General features: G+C 37.1%; 1 protein-coding gene and 1 pseudogene across 1 annotated transcript; both read left to right on the top strand.

Moving 5' to 3' along the window:
- The first annotated feature begins 1008 nt into the window (after positions 1–1008).
- LOC133722102 (uncharacterized) lies at positions 1009–3368 on the top strand. The gene is made up of 4 exons (XM_062148923.1): positions 1009–1427; positions 1535–1654; positions 1809–2031; positions 2886–3368. Exons 1-4 carry the CDS (start codon positions 1242–1244, stop codon positions 3011–3013), a joined length of 657 nt encoding a protein of 218 aa, XP_062004907.1. The 5' UTR covers positions 1009–1241; the 3' UTR covers positions 3014–3368.
- Positions 3369–12752: 9384 nt separating this feature from the next.
- Positions 12753–14058, top strand: LOC133722959 (UPF0481 protein At3g47200-like; annotated as a pseudogene).
- The last annotated feature ends 3467 nt before the right edge of the window (positions 14059–17525 follow it).

Below are 17525 nucleotides of genomic sequence, written 5' to 3'. Positions count from 1 at the left end.
GTTTCTGCGTGTGCTTTACAAATTTTACTTCATTCTCCAAGACCCTAATTGAAAGCTCTACATTTTGGTTGTATCTTAACATTTGTATCATAAGGTGAGATGACTTGGGCATTACTGTTGAGCTTTAATTAAGAAATTTGTTTCAAGCATATCATGTTTAAACAACATGAATGTCGTGAAAATATTTTGGACGTATCAATAAATGAGCTACACAAAAACCGCTAAAGTAGCTAAACCGACGCAAATGGTTTTACATGTGAATTTTAAACAAATATCGACCGTTTAATAGGTGGATTCTAAACTGACATTGATCGTTTAATGCGTGAACTCTGAACAAATCGTTATACACGTGAACTCTCTAAAACCGACATCTATCGTTTAACTCGTGAATTATGAATCGCCTCCCATACACCGGCGAGATTCTCCGAATTCCAATTCCGAAAGTAGTTCACTTCAGAATCCATGCTTGGTGTCAACAAATAAGAGCAAAAAAGGTAAGGAAATGAATTCAAAAAAAGAGGTGCAGGTTTAATAAGCTGAGGCCAACATCACCTTACCCCTTCCCTCTCTGATAAGTGTCTCATCAGGTCGTAGCAGTCTTAGTCTAGCAGATATATACCAGATATCAATCGCCCTTGCGTCGATTTGGTGCCTGCAAACTCCTACAAACGTATCAGCCTTTTTCTATTGTCTCACACTCTCCCGCATAAACCTCTCCCTCCACCTCCCCTCCATCAAGCCTCCACGTGTCCCACATTCCACATGTCAAGCCCATACGCGCGAGTAGCTTCCAATTTCCTACTCTAGAGAGTACAAATAAATAGAGCAGCGGCGGGCTTTTACGGCCGAGTAGTGGAGGCACGACGAGCCGAGCAATACGGAGTGGCGCGTGCGGAGTGGTCACGGGTCATGGAGCGGAAGGCCCAACCAGAAGCCAAGGCTCTGTTTGGTCCCACAATATCAAATGAATTTCGCAACAAATGCTTGGAAACTCGCACACCCTTTACCATTGACTCATCAATTAAATTTCCAAAAAAAAACAAAATCCGTTTTGATTGGGAATCCAAACAGCCCCTTAGTAACCTCCTCTCTCTTCTTTTATAGAGGGAGGGGGGAGGAACACAGTTGTTACGAAACTCAAAAAAACTATAACCATCCCGCTTTTCAGACCCCTTGAAATTCCCTCACATTAAACAGACCCTTTGCTCTTCTGCGTTTTGGGTCCCTGGGATTTCTCAGCCATGGCCGAGTTTCCTCCGAATGTTGACGATGCTCGACTGTGGCTTCCCTCTGATACTTTCTTCAACGACGTCGTCGTCCCGTCTGAATTTAGCCCCCACCAGAGTCGCTTTTCCTCCATGGACGACCTCGCTCATCACCTCGCCGCTCTCACTTTGCTCAAACAGCGTCGCAGCCTACGCCTTCAGGTAAATTCTCTCTCACACACGCGCGCTCACGCGCTTCTGCTAGCTTTCTCTTTTAGGCCTTTTGCATGACCAACTAACTAAACCATGCTTCGCTTTCGTCTTTGCAGCGGTTCAGACCGCCGGTTCCGACCGGTCAGCTTGATTTTCAGTCCCAGTGTTATCTCACTGGCTTCTCCAGGACTGAGCTCTGTCACCACTACCCGTTCCCGAACCCGGTTCAGCTTCAGGTACAACAGTGAACCGGAAATTGAACCTTTTTTTTATTTTAGTTTAAATGGTTCTTGGTCTTTGTCTTTTCAGAGCTTTTTGCTTTTTTTCAGCTTTATGAGTAAAATGAAGGAGTCGGTAGAAATATTTTCATGGGATGTCAATTTGTTACAGATTGGTGATGGTAGCTTTCTGGAACCTAGAGCTCGGGCTTTGAGGAGGCATCATAACCAAGCCCAAATCCGAAACCAAAACCGCCTTTTCCAATTTCAGGGAAATGGGATCGGCCCAATGGGTGGTGGTTTTGAGAGGGTTTCCGGAGGCACCGGTGTTTTCCATCCCCGGGTTTTGGATTCCACCAAAACCACCAGGAGTTTTGAGGTCAAAAAGAAACCTGGTGAGTGATTACATGGCATTGTGCTAGTTTTGGTTTTTGTTTGTTTTGTTTGGCAACCTTTTTTTTTCTGTGGTTTGTGGTACTGCTATTTATTTCATTATTTGGGTGTTTGTCATTATGTGAGTATATTTGTCAAGCCATGTGAGGATGTTATTATGTACAGTACTGTGTTTAAGGTATATTTTTCAGTTTTTGCTCGAGTATTTAGGAATAATTGTGCATTGCTTTTGTGCTTGTTTTACCCCCAGTTTTATGCAAAAAGTACCAAACTTGATGGCTGTTTCAAATTTTTGATAAAGTTGAAACTTCATCATTTGCTTTCCTTGTTCAGAAAAAGGTTGTTGAGTGTGGTATTCATTTGCTGCTAGAAGCTTACAAGTACCCTTTATTAAATTCTTTGCAGAAATGAAACCCATTATTTTATAGTTTTGGCTGGACTTCATTGATGATAGGTTCTGTTTTGGTATATGGACTGGTGGGATTGCTTGTCAATGTATTTGAATTCATCATTATTGTGTTGCATGTTGAATGTTTGTTTTCTCTCCTTGCTATGAGTAACAATGAAAAATCCATTAAAAGCTCCTCGAATAGTGCTCCGTTGTTGTTATAGTTGCTTTGAAAGTTTCAAATCCAATTCAAATCCAATCCTAGAAAAACAGTCCTAGAGCCAATACAAGCTATTATGTCTACTACTTGGAAGTGGTTGTTTTTCTTGGCAATTACTTGGGAATCGTCGGTGCTTGAGGATTTAAGATGAATTCATCTTGTAATTGACATCATCAACAGTTAACAATTATTCATGTCGCTAAATTTTCGACTTACAGTTTCTTTTCGGGTTAATGGTCTGATGACAGGGTTGAGAAGTAGGCAAGAGATTAGAGGCATTCAACAAAGGAACTCTATGAATAAATGCGTTGGTATGGGCGAAGAGCATCACCAGCTTCGTCCTGATGTTGTTTTACCTCAAGAGTGGACTTACTGAGCTCAATTGGTACCTTTCCCATGCAAAGTGGTCTTGTAGTTTCTTGATAGAATAAAGTTCCATCAAACTAGAATAGAAGGTCAATTATCTGTTGGGTTTTGTGCAGCAGGATTAAAGAAGTGTATGGGCCTAGAGAGTTGTTCCTCTTTCTCTCCTTTTGTGCGCTAGGGGCGTTGTAAAAATAAATAAATTAGGTAGAAACTCTATGTTAAGAAAGAAGAGATTGTTCTACTCATTTTCTATTAGGGCAACTCCAATAATAGGTTTTATTTGGGGTGCTATTCTCATTTTAGCACCCCCTTATTGCACTATTTATATATGTGACTTAATTCTCATCTCTAACAATGAGGTGCTATATGGGGGTGTTATTTCACTATTTTTGATTAAAATATAATATGAGTATAATGTTAATGAATATTATATTAAAAGTATGTTAATATAGTTAAATAAGGTAAAAAATTAATTTTAATTTTATCATAATATTTAAAAATTATTCTTTTCATTTAATTAATTTTTTTATTAAATGAATGGAGGATATTTGGTGTGAAGGAGATGGGTGAATGAATGAAAAATTGTAAAGGAGATGGAGGATATTTGGTGTGAGGAAATAGAAAAGAATGGGTTGATATTTATAGAATTTCCCACAATTTACTGTTCCAACGAGTATATTTTTTTTCCCTCAATTTTTGGTAATTTTTTAGGAACAAAATAGAAATAATAACCCTTGATTTAATAAGAGTCATTGATCACATTTTTTTTCTCAAATATGAGCCGTCAGATTAAATATGGCCAATTTGAGTAAAAGCAAATAATAACCCATTTGCTGGGCCCCATGAACAGTATCCGAGTCTTGGTCTTGGAAAAGTCTCAAATATGAGACTTGGGTAGTCCTATAATTTTAGGACCAACTCTCCCAAAAAAACATTGTTGGAGATAAAAAGTCCTATAATTCAACAAAATCAGTTGCTCTTACTCAACATAGATACTCAACAAAATCTGGTTCTATAAAAAGTCTCGGTATAGTTACGCTCTGAGTATCACAATTGCGTGCATTGGCGAGCAGTGTCTCTTATGCTGGGTCGAGTCTAGTTTTGTTTGGTCTGCTGATCTTCTGCATACCCAGATCACAAGTCCTGATTGCTGGGTCTCCAATTCTCAAGGTCATGACAATGGTTCCGTTGTTGGTAATTATCTTGTGGATGATGAAGATTCACCTTCAAAATTTGCTAGTGTTTCTAGAAAAGTTTCAGAACTAAGCTTTATTGTACAAGACCAACTAGTTGATGTAGTACATCTTCTAGTTTGCTCTACTTTAGTTTTAAGACCTAGGCGTTTATGGCATTTGTATGCTCCCCATTGGGATGCCCTCTTAAGTGATTTCAATCGCTAATTCAATGAACTTTTCTTTTCAAAAAAAAAACATAGATCCGCTGGCCATGCTTGCATCTTCTCAATAATATATGTACGACCTTAGTCTTTTTCTTCCTTTTTAATTTTAAAAACTTTTTTATGACTCATTTTTTGATCGTATTTTGACTATTTCACCATTCAAGTTTAGTTTAACTTAAAATAAGTAGATCACTTGAGCAAATTTTCAGCTTAATAAGAAATTATAAAGGCACCACCACGGGGAGTGTCCACCACGGGGAAGGCTTAAAATAAACATTGACGGAGCTTTCCGTGGTGTTGACGGCAGTGGGGGAATAGGGGTGGTGGTTCGAACTGCTGAAGGTGTGGGAATCGCGGCTTTAGCTAGGCCCTTTGTACATGCTCACTCCGCGTTGAATATGGAAGTTGAAGCGTGTAGAGCGGGTCTATTTCTTGGTATTCACCAAGGTTGGACTGACATTGACATTGAGAGCGATTCTATCCTTTTGATTGCTGCCCTGCAAAGAGGTGGAGAGGATCTTTCTGAGGTGGGTCGGGTTTTAGAAGATTGTAAGGCATATATGACGGCTTTTCAATCTGTTAATATTCGGCACATCTATAGAGAAGCAAATGGTGTCGCGAATCGTTTAGCGCACCTTGCTAGTTATGGTATGATTGATGAGGTTTGGTTAGAGGAGACTCCTGCTATTATTCAGGATGTTCTCTACGAGGATATGTGTCATTGTTCTTATGTAGCTCGGGGTTCAGGTTTTATGTCCCCCCCGATGCTAAATCTAAATATTAATATAATAAATGGAACCGGGCGTGGGGCTGAGCCTCCCAGCTAGGCTGGGTTCCAAACCCCTTTCAAAAAAAAAAAAAAAAAAAAAAAAGAAATTATAAAGGTACTGAACTAGATCAAATCAATGAACAAATTAAGTTTGTCAAATATGAATTATTCATATATAATGATAAATCACCATTCTTAGTGTCTTAACGATATTCAATTTGTCTGAAAATTTACAAAATTGATTTAATCATTTATACTTAAAACTAGGGATGTCACTTGGTCGGTTCGAATCGGTTATAGGTATTACCAACTTCAAAACCAAAGCTTTCGGTTTCAAAATTGAGCTACCAATTACCAACCAAAATTTTTGGTTTTTAATCATATCTACCAAATTCGGTATTTCGGTTTTCGGTATTACCAACTTTAGAACAGCTAATTCTTTGTAATATAAATTAGAATGAACAAAATTAGGTTTTTCAATTTTATAACCATAAACTTCGTATTTCATCTACTATTTATAGCTTTCTTTTGTATATATGACATCAAATTTTAGCCATTTTCAATAAAACTGGGTTATTTAACCATCTCGGACTAGGTTACTCAAAACTGTTAATTAATGTAGTATATTGAGTAATGTTCATACTATTATGAAAACTTTTATATTTATTTCTTAATATACATGTACATGTATTGAAAACCATAGTATATAAAGCTAATATTTAAATAATCGGTAGATTCGGTATTTACCAAAACCAAACCAACTTTTTCGGTAATTTTCGATTTCCGTTTTATCGGTCTCGGTTACCAAAAAGTCGGTTTTCCAAATCTAAAGTATCGGTTGGTATTCGGTCGGTTTGGTAATTACCAAACCAAGTGGCAGCCCTACTTAAAACTCAAACGATTGATATGTGAAAAAAAAAAAAAAAGTGACACGAATACACACATAGGAGGGCTCAATAGGGGATGTCTGTGAAACACTAAAATTGCAGACGAAGCAATCTCAACCATTAATTGCTTTAATTATAGCCAACGGTTCAGAACGAGTGCATCCATAACAATAGCGGGTCAAATAGTTTTATACTTCAACCTGACTCCTCAATCTCCACTCTCAACTAGAAAACTAGAATTCTCATCTCTAGTTCTCCACCCAAAATCCATGTCTTCCCACCACTGACGCTTGAAACTCACCTCAGGTTACACGATTGTCGCAACCCAAACTTTCTTCTTTTCCATTCTCTCACTAAAATTGAAGTCCTCCTAAGGTATCAACCTCCCTGGAGTTTCATGCCAAAAATTGGAGACTTGTAAGCATAGACTCACATCTAGAGTTTTTCTCAAGAATAGGTTCTCTTTTTTCTGACTTTTTTGATTTCCAATTAGAGAATTTAGGGTTTTTTCCATATTTGGGTTTTTTTTTTTGAACCGTTTTATTCCTATTGTTGATGTTCTGGTGTTCTCAAATAGATTGAGAAATATTGTCCCGTCTTTAGTTCTAAGATAAGTGAGCATGACAAAATGTTTTGAGCATTACTAGCTACGATGGTTTCTAGTCTGGTCGCCAATGACTTTGATATTACAATGACACTATCGTGGTGTGGATGTTCTAACTTGACCTAGCATGGTCGTAAGATTTTCAATCAAGAAATTTATTGATTTTATTGATTCCCCTAAATAAATATAATTATGTTTACCTTGCATAATCAGAGAAAATCGTGAACGCCATTCTCCAATGATAATCAAACAAACCGAACCCTTATCACGATAGGGGAAAAGGTAAAACGCAACTCCAAATTTAAAAACAAAGGAAAAGAAAAAGTGTAACTGGATTGAGAAAAGTTTATCAAAACAAGCAAGCATTGTCCACAACATGCACATGTTCAACTTCTGAGTCAATTTTTTATTCAGTTGTGCTTAACTGCTATTAGATTTAAATATAAGAGAAAAATTCAGCAACAGTACCCAAACTCTAGTGTCAAGGCCAATTTGATACCCAAACTCTCAACCATACTAATGTGATACCTGAAGCCTTCTATTGACATCGACGTGATATCTCTGTTCAAATTTTGTGATGGCTCCATCAAATTGATGACATGACAAGCATGTGATATTTTTATCAAGGGAAGAATAATCTTTCACTACTAACTATTTAAAAAAAAAAAAAAAAAAACCATGAACATAGCTTCATCTCTCTCTCTCTCTCAACTCCCATTCTTCTTCTTCACAACCCTGTGCAACTCCTATTCTTCTTCTTCTTTCTTCTTCAAAACCGTCTGCAACTCCCAACACTACCTCCCACTCCAACTCACAATATCTGATCTCGCCAATTGCGTTTATTTGATAGAGCAGAGGCACGTATGGCCTGAGCAGCAAGAGACGAAGAAGCCGAAAATGGATTGGAAGGATACATGCAAAACAAACATTATTGCGCAATGTCAATGATTATGCAGACTTTCTATTTCAGGTTCCCCGTCCTTCTTGTCAACTCTTTTCAAATTGCAATTGGCAAGAATACCTGTTATTATCGCATTGATTGTTAAGGATTTAGATCGGTGGGCCCGTGTAAGATCTTGTTCCAGAAATTTTTAAATTGTCAATTGTTGTTTATTATTTATGAAGTTTCAGTGTTTTTCTTCTTAGAGCAAGTGCACTGGTTTCACCTTGACTGGTCATAGTCAAGAAAAAGCTGATGTGGTGACCGGCCATGGGAGAAACACATTTGCAGCGGAGGATTCTTGCCCGGGCAAACATCACCCCTTCATGACTACAGCCAAAGAAATAGTCAATTCCATGACTATTTCCATGACTGACCAAGCCCACATGCCACACAAGCCCAGCCATTCACGTGGCTGACGTGAGCACGCTGTTAGCAACCATCGACGCGCCTTGGCTTGGAAGTGGAGGACACCATGACGACGCGTGGCGCCGCAACGTGATCGAAGCTGAGTCCAGTCGCTTGTCGCGTAGCGACAGAGAGAGGGGGCCAGCATGCCACGTGGAATCCAACCGTTGGTCCTATTTGAAATCTGATCCCAACGGTCATGAAATCTCAGCCCTTTATTTCAATTAAATGGGCAATCCTACGGCTGAGGATTAACATGTATATATATATGTTTGAATTCTGATCCCAATGGTCATGAAATCTCAGCCCTTCATTTTCAAGTAAAAATGAACAGTAAATTTAAACAGTGAAACCCACGTGTGAACAGTGAAAAGTGAACAGTGTTGACCGGGCAAGAACAACAACCGGTGTAAACCCATGTCCAGTGGCAGTGAATAGTACCTTGACTGGTCGAATTCTTGACTTCTCGACTTTGCCTTTTCTTGACTACGGGTGCACTTGCTCTTAGTGGTGTCTCTTGATGAACATGACTGTACTTTATAGTTTGGCTTCTTTTCGTTAACAACCATTTGCTGGGCTCTCCTCCTCCGGCTTGATCCTTAGACCCACCACTTCTCTCTTTGCTACCTGAAATTGCTTCGATTTTACTCCCAAAGTCTATTTCTTTCCATTAATTGGTGAGAGTAGTGAGATCAATAAGAATGAGGCTGGAGCGGAGTAGTGTGAGAAAGATGAAATCTTTGAAAAAGCAAAAAGTGGATCTTGATAAGAAGAAGAAGATGGCTCATCAAATTCACATGGCTTTTGGTGATGATACTGATAACCCGTCAATTACAGAAGGAGGAGGAGGCCAACTCTTCAACTAAAACCCCAGGCCTGATTTCCCCCTCGGCTTGTTTCTTCACCCCAAGTTAGCTTGAATCATCAACTTGTCCAAGAGCCTCTCATCCCTGCATCGTCTGAGAGAATAATGCAAGAAATTGAGGAAACATCCACCTGTGGTGGCCGAGCTTGCAGCGGTTTGGCTAGAACAAAATTCCAGAAGAAGAAGAAATGAAAAGAAAGAAAAAATGAATTAATTGAAGAAAAAGAAAAGGGTAAATTGGTCATTTAATATATTTTTTTGTCTCCACGTGCTTGCCACGTCATCAATTTGACGGAGCCGTCATGAAGATTAAACGGAGGTATCATGTTGATATTAAAATAAGGCTTCATGTATCACATTGGTATAGTTGAGAGTTTGATATCAAATTGGCCTTGGCACTAGAGTTTGGACACTGTTGCTAAATTTTTCTCTAAATATAATGATAGAGAATAACAAGGCAGTTCAAATTAATTTAATTAACTCATTATTATTCATCATTAGATTTAAATCCAATGACAATTATGCTATAACTAAATATGGCAGACTCCAAAACCCACCATTGCGACGGCTCTTCTTCCCATTCCCAAAACAGGCCGGTGCGTGAGCCGCGTGTCATTCTCTGCCTTTTCTTTTCTGTTTAACCTTCGAAATGCAACAAGAGTTTCGATATATATATATATATATATATATATATATATATATATATATATATATATATATATATATATATATATATACAGGGCCCTTCTAGTGAGGGATCCATTTTTTTGGTCTTTTATAGGGATAGACATTATACCAACTTTCAGATCATATTTTCACATCTCAACCGTTCAGTTTTTAGGTCCTAATGTATAGATCACTTCTGCAAATTTTCAGCCAATTTTATGATCGTTAAGGCATTCAAAACTGCAATTTACCATTATAAATACGAACGGTTCCGGTTTGACAGATTCGGTCCGTTCGTGTAAATTGCATTTTTGGATGCCTTAACGATCACCGATTTGGCTGAAAATTTGCAGAAGTGATCTATACATTAGGACCTAAAAACAGAACGATTAAGATGTGAAAATATGATCTAAAAGTTGGTATAATGCCTATCCCTATAAAAGACCAAAAAAAGGAATCTCTTAGTGGAAGCCCTCTATATATATATACAGTCCGGCTACGGTGCGGACGTCCATATCATGCGGATGGTACGGATTTTCCGTTTTCCCCCACTTTCCGATCACATTTTCACATCTTAACCGTTCAGTTTTTAGGTACTAATGTATAGATCACCTCTACAAAATTTCAGCCAATTTGGTGATCGTTAAGGCATCCAAAACTGCAAATTAAAACAATGTACACGAACGGTTCCGGTTCGACAGATTCGGTTCGTTCGTGTAAATTGCAGTTTTGGATGCCTTAACGATCACCAAATTGGATGAAATTTTGTAGAGATGATCTATACATTAGGACCTAAAAACTGAACGGTTAAGATCAAAATATGTGATCGGAAAGTGGGTGAAAACCGGAAATCCGTACCGAAATTTCGGTACGGACGTCCGCACCTGAGAAAAATCCTATATATATATATAATCAGATTGTCTACCATACTACATGTGTGCATGCCAAGCACGCATTGATCCGACGCTATGTGAGTATTGCAGGGGCTTTCTACTGTTCATTGCAGGGATTAAGGCACCATTGAATCAATGCGTGCATGCTTGCATACATGGATAGGAGAAGTTTCAATATATAATAACTAGTTTGTAGCGTTTTGCATCTTAAAATTATGAATACAATACAAAAAATCATATTTTCCTTTCACTCATGTTCAACTATTATATATATAAATGTATACTTAGTTGTTTACTGCTGTTTATATCTTGAGAGAATGGATCGATGGTATAGTCTGGGGTTGTTATTTGGTTTGATAATTATCGAACTAGCGAATACCAACTAATGTTTTAAGTTTAGTAAAGTGACTTTTTGGTAACCGAAATCAACAAAACCAAAATTACCCAAAAAGTTGGTTTTGGTTTTGGCAAATACCAATTTTACCGATTATCTAACTATAAGCTCTATAGATATTCCAATTTTCAATACACATATATTTATATTAAAAATATAAACATAAATATTTTCATAATACTATAATAGTATTAATTAACATTATTACTAATACTAGATTAATACCATATATATTTTAAAGGGATAACTAGTTTTATTGAAAATTGTTAAAACTTGATGTCATATATACAAAAGAGAGCTATAATCAAATAAGTAGATGAATACACCCGATGGGTGTGAAAGTTGTGGGTGTTTATGCTTACGTGAGATTTTTTTAAATTAATTATTAATTTGGTTTTGAACCTATTTGTCCCTGATTATTTAACTGTTATCTATGATTTTTTAATTTTTGAGGGTTAGAAAGGTAAAAAAAATAAAAATAAATAAAAATCAGGTATAGCTGACAACACCTATTCTCTTAAATATAGAATAAGGAATAAATATTTGTTGTAAACTTGTAAAGTTGATAATATGAAAACCAAAATACCGAATTCGGCAGAAATCGTAGAATTGATAAAATACAAAAAATTTTGATTAGTAATTGGTAACTCAATTTTGAAACCAAAAATTTTAGTTTTGAATGTGGTAAATGCATATAACGAATTTGAAAGTCCCTGATTATTTAACTGTTATCTATGATTTTTTAATTTTTGAGGGTTAGAAAGGTAAAAAAAAAAAATCAGTTATAGCTTACAACACCTATTCTTTTAAATATAGGATAAGGTTATATTGCAAAGACTTGTTGTATATAAGTTTGTAATATTGAAAACCGAAATACCGAATTCGGTAGAAACCGTAGAATTGCTCAAATACCAAAAATTTTGATTAATAATTGGTAACTCAATTTTGAAACCAAATATTTTAGTTTTGAGAGTGATCAAACTGACAGAGTAAGAGCCCTAATATAGTCCAATGGCTTGAAGAGAAGTCTCTTTCTTCTTGAGTCTTGATTGATGGTAGAATCGATAATTTGTTTGTCTTCTATTATTTATTTTTTGAAATTTATTTGTCTTTCATGAAATTGGGATTTGTTTTGATGGAAGATGGGTGAAGCAACCGTTCATGGGTACGTCCACTGAATTCATACTTAGTGGCCTAGCTGAAGAAGGCATATATGATTTGGTCAAGTCCTTGTCGAATCGTTATTTGATTGATGACCAACTACATCTATGTAGAACATATCTTTCCATAACATTAAGTGGTTAACAGTAGGCTCATCATTTTAACATTAACAGTATTATCAGAACATTAAATGCATGATCGAATTGGCTGTGGACAAGATTCTGAATGTCATGAGAAATACCGAATTACAGAGAAACATATTTGGATGATTTTTGCATGGTTCGGGGCGTTTTGAGAAATATAATATTTTATTTAAATTTTCTGTAATCGTCTTTTTGATATATAAATTTAGCCGTCTCTTCGGCTTAATTAACTGTTTTTATTTTTGTTTTTCCACATGCAGCACCCATAAAAATGTCCGGAGACCTCACTTGGCTCACTAGTACACCGGGTAAATTTTTTAACTGTACGTCTACCTTACAAGAGGCCAGGCTTCTGAAAATTAACTATAGACTAAACTTGGGAATCAATTTTTTTTTTCCTTTTTTTTTTTTTTCTGTTTTTTCCTCAACAAGCAGATTTTCCCCAAATCAAATGCCAGATGGACATCGAACCTTTACCTCATTTGGGAACTTACCTTGGTGAATTTTTTAACTATCTACCTTCCAGCTTCTGAAAATTAATTATAGACTAAACTTGGGAATCATTTTTTTTTCTTTTTTCCTCATTCTCAGCTAAAGATCAGGTCGATAATCATGTGCCAATTCCAGAACATAATGTTCCTAGGACTGCTGGACTAACATCGCCTGATCGGAGTCCAGGAAATCAAACAACCATGCGTCAATTCGAACAAAATGTGAGTGATCCCATTGCAATTGGTATAGTAAAAAACAATCCTACATTTTGGCCCAACTGTTGTATCTATAAAGTCTCCGGGAGGTTGTGCAGAGGTTTCGAAGACTTCTACACACCTCGGGTGGTCTCAATTGGACCTTATCACAATTGGAATGGAGAATGCTATAAATACATATACCTGGAGGCATTTTTCAGTAGGAACAACTTGAACTTGGACCAATGTCTTCGAGTTGTAAGAGAGCTAGAAGAAAAAGCAAGGAGTTATTATGTCGAGCCAGTCCAACTAAACAGTGATCAATTTACTTTTATGTTGCTGGTGGATGGAACTTTTCTTTTGGAGCTAATGCTTAGGCATTACTCTGCGGATCTTGTGGATGATTGTGATCGGATATATGGCAAGCCGAGAGTGATTCAGGATGTTTACCGCGACCTGATCATGTTGATTGAGAACCAAATTCCCTTCTTTGTTCTCGAGGCTTTGTATATGGAATTGGATAGGAAGACTGGGGGACACCAGCCATCTCTTGTGACGCTTACACATGAGTTCTTTTAAGTATTTGGTGAAAGTTGACAAGTTTCCTGGTCCCGAGAAAGTAAAGCATTTTGTTGATTTTATCCGATGCTACTACTTGCCCAAGTGTGACAGCAAGAGTGACGATGAGATTATCAATGACGTTCCTAATGTAACAGCAATGGACGAGGCTGGAGTTCAGTTTGAGGGACGGAAGGAATTGACCACATCGCTTGACATAGAATTCACTAATGGCTCTCTGCGAATTCCGCAATTCATAGTAGATGATTGGACTGAGACTCTCTTCAGGAATCTCATCGCGTTTGAGCAATGCCATGATCACAAAGTAAAGTACATCACACAGTTTATGTTCCTCATGGGGTGTATGATCAGGACTCCAAAGGATGCAGATTATTTACTCGTCAATCGCGAAATTGTATCTTGCAGGCTAGGGAATAGTGAAGATATTTCAACTATATTCAACAATATTTGCAAAGGAGCGAGCTTGGGTAGTCCATTCTATTACTTCACTCTTTGTAAAGATCTGAATGCATATTGCAGGAGCCCATGGCACAGTTGGAAAGCAACTCTGAAGAGGGACTATTTCAACACTCCATGGAAACTGGTTTCTACAATTGCAGCATTTGTATTGCTTGTCCTCACTGTTATACAAACAGTGTTCTCCATCATATCCGTTTCTTAATTATGTCCGAAATTAGCTTTCAAATCTTTGTAAAAATTCTCAGAACTATATGTCATGTTACTTTTTATGAACTTATTTCAACATGAACTTGTTCTACTGTTAGAGCATTGTACTGTTTGAGTTGCAACTCAATTTTCCCGACACTCGAGTTTGTAAATGTACGTCTAAACACATTGCACAAGTATATATGCTCATATGGTCTACCACTAAGGTTAGGCCTTTGTAAGGCCCGTTGAGAATCTTTTGCTCCCATAGACTGTTTAGCTTATGTGGAAGGAACGGGGAGGGCTTTGCGGCATCTATGCCATGTGGATGGTCGGGAAATCCGGATCATGGTACACGTGGTGGTCTGTATTAGTGTTATTGGCCCATATGACTTGTAGTTATTTCTGATTGATCTGTTAATTTAATTTTTCTTTTATTTTTTTATCCCTGCATGGTCCTCACCAAATTTGAGTAATATTTATTAGCTTGGACCACCACATGGCAGTGTCACGTGTAGTTCGGGATAACAGAATGATTCATCTGAACGGTCTTTGTTGCCTTTTTAATAGAAGCGTCGCAGATCCTGAGTTTCAAATCTTTGACTTACATTTTTGTGTTATCATGAACTGTCAATGAAATGAGTAATCCATCCCCGACGTAAGTAAATTTAATAAGATATTGATTTCTTTTTTCTTTTTTATCAAAAGAGCTCAACCCATTCATTAAGTTCAGCAAGCAGTACAAAAACGAAACACCCCTATGGGGTCGACAGAAAGAATCGTTCCTCAGAGCACCCTAAAATCCTATTCTAAAAAAGTGGTTCTTACTCCCAGTACACTCACCTTTTTGAAGTCTACGCACCATTATTCCAAATAAAAACCTAAAAACTTCAAAGCTCAAATAAAATGGTTTCAACTAAATCTCGTGGTTTTTGCGACCTAAACAAAATTTAAACTATGAACCCTAGAGGCCCATTCCATCAAACAAACAGTCCAGTGAGCCCATAGAAAAGGCCCACAAAACAGTTCAAGGCCCAAGTGGCCCAATCCAACAAGACTTTAGACGGAGTAGGGGCAGAAACAACGTTGCCACCACACCAACCACCACCTCCACGTCCAACTCCACCAGCAAAGACGCTGGCACCGCAATTCACCCTTAAAGTGAGTCATTTATGTGTAACAAATGTATAAACTCTTTTGCTATAAAAAGGGCAAGGATACCTCAAAAAAAGGGCAAGGACAAAAAAAAAAAAATAAATAATAACATAATAATAATAATAAATAAATAAATAAATAATAATAATAATAATTCATATAAAACGCGACTGTATTTCGTACTTTCGATCCTATACTTTTGATCATACATATTTTACCATATTTTTCTCTTATACACGTTTGTGCACCAAAGAAAAAATAAAGAAAATTCTCTGTGATTAGGCCTCCAATGTTAGTCCCACCTAAAGTTAGAATGAGATTGGGTTCCACGTAGGGCTGTCAATGGGTCGTGTCGGGTCAAGGTATTTGTCGTGTCGCAAGATATAAACCCAAACTCAACCTATTTATTAAACGGGTTACCCGTTTCCAACCCGCTTAACCCATTTAATAAATAGGCCGTGTCTTGTTAGACAAAATGACCCATTTAAGCGTTAACAATGGGACCCATTTAACTGAAAAAATGCATAAATTGATTAAATTCACTAAAAACTGCACAAGACAAATTCACTAAAAACTGCACAAGACGAAAAATATAAATAATTATATATAATTCATAAATAATTAAATCCAATAATTAAAAAGCAAAATATTTCTAATTGTCTAATCCTATGATCAAATACTCCGAACGTCCAAAATTTCAAGAAGAAACATAGCACAATCGGGTTATACAGGTTCACTTCGTGTTGGCGGGTTGACCCGTGGCCGACCCATTTATTAAATGGGTCATGGCGGGTTGACCCACCACCGACCCACTTTTTAATCGTGCGGGTTCAACCCGCTTTATTTCGTGCGGGTTTCGAGTCGTGTTATCGGGTCGTGTCGGAATTGACATCCCTAGTTCCACGTTATCTATCTATACTATTATTAAGAGAAGAGAGTTTGTCAGCCAAAACAGAAATATTTTACCAAAATATCCCTCAAATATTAAAAAACATTTGAACTGAAATATTTGAGAAAGACAAAATGGTCAATTCACAAATAAAAGAAAAACAAAAAAAAATTAACAAAAAAAATCAAAAATCAAAAACAAAATATATGCAGCAGTTTTTTCCACATTCTGCGGAATAACTTCCCACGTAATTATCCACACTCATAGGGTGTGTTTGAAGTCTAGTATTATTATTAAGAGAAGAGAGTTTGTTCTCCAAAACTGAAGTTTTTTTACCATTTTAACCCTTATATATTAAAAAAACTCTTAAATATAATTAATCAATAGGGATAATATAGTAAATTATAAAATAAAAGAATAAAAATAAAAGAAATAGTAGAAAACGTAGTGGTTGTATGAAAAACTTCTTCACTACCTTTAACTTCTCTCCACATACATATTAGGTGGGCCCTGCTAGTATATATATATGGATCCCTCCACCGTCACCTTCTTTTTTTTGCGACGACGGACCAGAATGAACGAGTTGCAGAAGAAACCGATCAAATTTGTTCACCGCCACCACCACCAGAGATCAATCTCCACTCTTTGATACCGCATTCCGCATTTTCTCTCAGGTCAAAGAATCTATATAGAAAATCATGGGGGTTCCTCAAGCAATGGAGGCCGTTGCAGCCAGAGCAGAGCTCATACGAGAGTCTCTCCAGAAGAGCCAGACCGTCACCGACAGCATGGTTGCCATTCTCGGCTCCTTCGACCACCGTCTCTCCTCCCTCGAAACCGCCATGCGTCCCACCCAGGTCACCTTTTCTTTCTTACTCTGTTCCTTTGCTTCACAACAATACCCTGTTTCAAGTTTGCGTTTAATCCTCAAATCTACGTGTATTGTTGATTTGAATTCGGGAAAACACTACAACAAAACTGATCTTTTACGACACACAATGTGTGTCGTAAAAAACAACTTTACGGCACAAAGAAGCGTGTCGTAAAAAACCATGTCGTAAAAGACAAATTTCTCTTGTGGCACACAAAATGTGCGCCGTAAAAAACATTTTTTGCGTGTCGTAAAACACTCTTTTGCGCGCCGTGAAAGATATTTTACAACTTTAATTGTGTGCCGTAAAAGACTTTTGCGTGTCGTAAAAAATCATTTTGCGTGTCTTAAAAAATCATTTTGCGTGTCTTAAAAGGCCCTTTCGCGTGTCGTAAAAGACCCTTTTGCGTGTCGTAAAAGATGTCTTCATTCACTCTTATAATAGACAATACTTTCAATTAAACCCTTTCATTCAAGCATAGTAAACAAAAGCATTCATGTAGTAAATCATATCAATTAAATAACTTCATATTACAAAATCATAGTATAACTGGTTTTCAAATATAGA

This window comes from Rosa rugosa, chromosome 7 (assembly GCF_958449725.1).
Source record: "Rosa rugosa chromosome 7, drRosRugo1.1, whole genome shotgun sequence".
NCBI lineage: Eukaryota > Viridiplantae > Streptophyta > Magnoliopsida > Rosales > Rosaceae > Rosa > Rosa rugosa.
This window is presented reverse-complemented; position numbering and strand designations above follow the sequence as displayed.

Excerpts from the sequence above, each read along its gene's own strand:
- LOC133722102 (XM_062148923.1), top strand. The coding sequence starts at position 1,242 with ATGGCCGAGTTTCCTCCGAATGTTGACGATGCTCGACTGTGGCTTCCC. Across the intron at positions 1,428-1,534 it reads GTCGCAGCCTACGCCTTCAG|CGGTTCAGACCGCCGGTTCC; the intron begins GTAAATTCTCTC and ends TCGTCTTTGCAG. Across the intron at positions 1,655-1,808 it reads CGAACCCGGTTCAGCTTCAG|ATTGGTGATGGTAGCTTTCT; the intron begins GTACAACAGTGA and ends AATTTGTTACAG.